The sequence below is a fragment of the Nerophis lumbriciformis genome, linkage group LG22, assembly GCF_033978685.3.
Source record: "Nerophis lumbriciformis linkage group LG22, RoL_Nlum_v2.1, whole genome shotgun sequence".
NCBI classification, from domain to species: domain Eukaryota; kingdom Metazoa; phylum Chordata; class Actinopteri; order Syngnathiformes; family Syngnathidae; genus Nerophis; species Nerophis lumbriciformis.
The window spans coordinates 16447459-16452406 of NC_084569.2; the positions used below are offsets into that span (position 1 = coordinate 16447459).

A 4948-nucleotide genomic window follows, 5' to 3' on the forward strand; every position below is an offset into this window, starting at 1 on the left:
GAAAAACGGCCCTACTTTCATTTTTTGATTTGCGTTTCAGAATTGGAAATGGAATGAACGGAAGGTACACGGACCATCTTTGTTCAGCAGGAGTCTTATTGTCCTTTTAAAAAAGTGTCATTAAATAGTTGTCCAACTTTTGTTTCAGAAATGAAAACAGAAAAAATGGTCCGAAATGTGTTTTTTGAATTGCATTTAAGAATTTGAAATAGAATTAACGGAAGATACACGGACCAAATACTTTAGACAGCCAAATGAATTGTTAATTAAAATTACCGTATTTTTCGGACTATAAGTCGCTCCTTAGTATAAGTCGCACCGGCCGAAAATGCATAATAAAGAAGGGAAAAAACATATATAAGTCGCACTGGAGTATAAGTCTAATTTTTTGGGGAAATGTATTTGATAAAACCCAACACCAAGAATAGACATTTGAAAGGCAATTTAAAATAAATAAAGAATAGTGAACAACAGGCTGAATAAGTGTACGTTATATGACGCATAAATAGCCAACTAAGAACGTGCTTGGTATGTTAACGTAACATATTATGGTAAGAGTCATTCAAATAACTATAACATATAGAACATGCTATACGTTTACCAAACAATCTGTCACTCCCGATCGTTAAATCCCATGAAATCTTATACGTCTAGTCTCTTACGTGAATGAGCTAAATAATATTTTACGGTAATGTGTTAATAATTTCACACATAAGTCGCTCCTGAGTATAAGTCGCACCCCCGGCCAAAATATGAAAAATACGGTAAGTTATTTATTCATCCATAATATCATGATTGGTGTATTTATTTCTTGACTACCGTATTTTTCGGACTATAAGTCGCAGTTTTTTTCATAGTTGAGGCACGTTCTCAGTTGGTTATTTATGCCTCATATAACGTACACTTATTCAGCCTGTTGTTCTCTATTCTTTATTTATTTTAAATAGCCTTTCAAATGTCTATTCTTGGTGTTGGCTTTTATCAAATACATTTCCCCAAAAAATGCGACTTGTACTCCAGTGCGACTTATATATGTTTGTTTCCTTCTTTATTATGCATTTTCGGCCGGTGCGACTTATACTCCGAAAAATACGGTAATTGTATGTATTCCATGTCCTTTTTGTAAATATTTAACAATATTTTAAGTCATGGCACACTTAAAAAGCATCTTGTTTTAATGCTACGGAATGCAAAGTGATCTGTCAAGTCACCCGTCAAAGAGGCGGTGGGCGGGATCACTTCACTGATTGGTTGTTTGCGTTGACACGGACTCATCAATTTCAATCCAATGTCCCTCCCCCCACCCCCCCGACTGCAGGTATCTCTTATTCTACCATAAACAGTTCCTGGAGTACGAGTAGCTCCTCCCCCCCACTACCTTGGTGACCACTGACCATGAAGAAGAACCACTGGGGGGAGGGGGGGGAACAGTCGGACACACAAACAAACCTACCTGAACTACGTGACTGACTCGAATAGCTGTCGGAGGACACGCAAAAAAGGACATGAATAAAAACATACGGCATCATGCAACGTTTCAACAACAAAAAATAAGCACTGAGCTACTTCTTGGCATCTACTTGACAAAACTGAATGAAGAGGAGGACGACGGAAGAAGGCCCCCCCCACGCCCCCGTCTCCTTTTCCCTGTTTCCTGCTGCAGGGGGCGGAGTTTATGGGCACATCTGGGTTCTTAGTACAGTATTCTGACGCCCCGTCCCAATTCCCATTCCCAATCACCCCCACCCCACGTCCTTCTCCATGGTGCTCTCGTCTCAACCGACCAAGCATTTATCTTTGAAGGCCCTTAGTCGTCATTATGCATTATGGGAAAGCAAAAAAAGAATAAAATCAATGTATTATGAACTTTGCAAGAGCCTTTTCATGGAGTATCATATGGATGGATCTATTTTTTTTTTTTTTTGCATAAATGGGGCAGGAGCCAAGAGACGCTGCCTCGGCCTGTTGCTAAGGGAAGCGCTACCATGGAAACCAAACCCATTTTGGACCCATCATTTACTGTCTCCATTGTTTTAGTGTGGTTGATTGAGGGCAGGGATTATCTACCTTTTTTTTTTTTTTTAGCACTCATGGACTTTTTGAGGTTTTGTTTACTACTTTTTAGTTATTTAAAAAAAAAAATATTTTCAGTACAGTCATGTCTCTCGCTGTCCTGTTACTGGAAATTGTTTTTTTTTTTTTGTTGTTGGACGTATTATACTTTCATTCTTGTGGAATTGTTGGTATATAATGATGGTGCTGATTAAAAAGGAAGCTCACCTTTTTTTTGCTGTCAATAGGCCGTAAGAAAGGCGGGAGAGTGTCACGTGGGCATTCCGGAGGAAAGAATACATTGGTCGCCACTGGCGGTCGCACAATCACGTGACCTTGTTGCTTGTCTGTCTCCATTGGAAGGCGAGTTCGTGGATAATTTCACCCGCGTGGTGGAAGTGGGTCCCAGCAGGCCCATCGTGGCTAATGCTGCGTGGCGAGGCAGGTTCCTCTGCACATACATGGGGCAGCGGGGCCACGGCCTGGCCCAGCCGGGTGATAACGTCTCCATGGCAACGACGTGCCAGAGAACACAAGGTAATGTCGCAGTGCAGTGCCATAAACGTGCCACTTGTGTTCCGAGGAACGAAGCATTGGGTTGTAGTGACACCAAATGGCCACTTTCGGAATTGCAAGGGAGAAAAAATGAAAAGCTCCATTAAAAACAAATAATCCATTAAAAATGTATGTAAAAAAATCAAAAGAACCTAGAACAGGGGTGTCAAACTCAAATACAGAGTGGGCCAAAATTTAAAACTGAACAAAGCCGCGGGCCAAGGTTGAACAAATTAACCTTTTTAATAGGGACCCAAACAAGTTTTGCATTGAATATTGAACAAGCAAGGCTCATATAACTTTATAGTGACATGCAAAATCGAGTTTCAAATAATAATAATAATTCAAAAATATCAATGGCATATCAAATAAAATTTTGATAAAAATTGAATGCCTCTTTTCTATTTGCAGCCTTCTGGGGTAAATATCAAAATAAATGTTTTCCACAGGCTAATAATATATTTGAAAATAAAATAACTAATGAATTAATCAAACATTCAAGCCTTGAAGTAGCAAGAGAAAGTTGGGGCGGCGTTTGGTGTTAGCGGGGGGTGTATATTGTAGCATCCCGGAAGAGTTAGTGCTGCAAGGGGTTCTGGGTATTTGTTCTGTTGTGTTACGGTGTGGATGTTCTCCCGAAATGTGTTTGTCATTCTTGTTTGTTGTGGTTTCACAGTGTGGCGCATATTTGTAACAGTGTTAAAGTTGTTTATGCAGCCACCCTCAGTGTGACCTGTATGGCTGTTGATCAAGTATGCCTTGCATTCACTAATGTGTGTGTAGAAGCCGCATATATCATGTGACAGGGGCCGGCACGCTGTTTGTATGGAAGAAAAGCAGACGTGACGACAGGTTGTAGAGGACGCTAAAGGCAGTGCCTTTAAGGCACGCCCCCAATATTGTTGTCCGGGTTGAAATCGGGAGAATGGTTGCCCCAGGAGACTTTCGAGAGGGGCACTGAAAATCGGGAGGGTTGGCAAGTATGAGTATTATCGGTGAATGCGGTGTTACAGCGGCACCGCCGCTGTATAATACGGCGGGCCAGCGCTAATGTTAATTTGATATTGCCTCAAGGGCCAAATGAAATTACATGGCGGGCCAGAGTTTAACACCCATGACCTAGAATATAAAAATAAAGTACTTTTTTTTTTTTCATTTAAAAAAATATTTTGATTTAACAATACATAACAAAGCAACTGACTTGTATATTATGCAGTTTATTTAACACATTATTTTTCCAACAAACATATGGAAGCAGTATATATACACCATTTCCTCTTACAGTGCCATGGCATCTGTAAAGCTGACGTTTATATACATTTAAAAAATTTTAAAAAAGGATGAAAATGTGACTTTTAGTGACTGGCGGAGGTTTGTATTTTTACTCCATCCATTTCCTTCCGAGGTTGGGTCGCGGGGGCATATATATACTCCTTTAATTAACCATGCATGGTGACCTGAAAGGCGACACAGGTTGTATTACGATACGTTAAAATCCACCACAATGGTACTACGATGTTGCCAGCTTTTGAGCAAACACATAACGTGCATGCAAGTAAAACATTTTTCAAAAATGACCCTGGATGACATTTTGACAACGAAGTAGAATGTGTGCCTAAATATTGGGGTCTTTTTAAAAGCTAACTTAAATCATGCAAGTGAGTAATAATCCGAATCCAAAGGTCTGATTTAAAAAAAATAAAAATAAAATTATTAAAAAAAAATATATATATATATATATATATACAAACAATTATTTGACAGAACAAATGTTTACTGCTGATGTGAAACTAAAAAAATCTGATTATCACACTTTTGAACTTTGAATATTTACAGTAAATTACCCTGGTATTTTGACACAAATGCACTTTGACACAATGCAATACAAAAACATTTTTTATGTTTTTTTTTTCTTGAATCCACGTCATTTATTTGTTCAAAACTTGGTAACAGTATGATAAGCATCAAGCCACGTTGGGGTATATTTTGAAGCAAAATATGTATGCATTAACCTGATCACTGACTGTCTAATAAGCAGATAATCACCCATGTTTAATGGGGGAACTGCATTTTTATTTTTTGTATTTTGCCTATCATTCACACTCCCTATGTGAGACAAGAGCACACTATTTTCTGTGCATCCTAAATAGCAAAAAAGTGATAGCAAGTGGTGGCTAAAATACAGGTATAAAAATAGTCTATTGTGGTTATAAAACCCTCTAAAAACATCTAAAACACTTGCTATACATGCTATTATTTTATATGTAATGTAGTAACGTGTATTTATGTTAACATGTACTATTTACAGTATTTTGGTCATTTTAAGCATCACCAGAACTTC

At 38.5% G+C, this 4948-nt stretch overlaps 1 protein-coding gene across 2 annotated transcripts in view; it reads left to right on the plus strand.

The window, feature by feature from the left end:
* The window catches only part of LOC133615515 (ubiquitin carboxyl-terminal hydrolase 22), a 56037-nt gene extending 54159 nt beyond the window's left edge, over window positions 1-1878 (plus strand). For both annotated transcript variants that reach the window (XM_061974154.1, XM_061974155.1), the window contains one exon: window positions 1319-1878. In XM_061974154.1, the coding sequence (XP_061830138.1) occupies window positions 1319-1361 (43 nt within the window). In that variant the 3' untranslated portion in view covers window positions 1362-1878. The remainder of the gene's footprint in view (window positions 1-1318) is intronic.
* Window positions 1879-4948: the final 3070 nt, after the last annotated feature.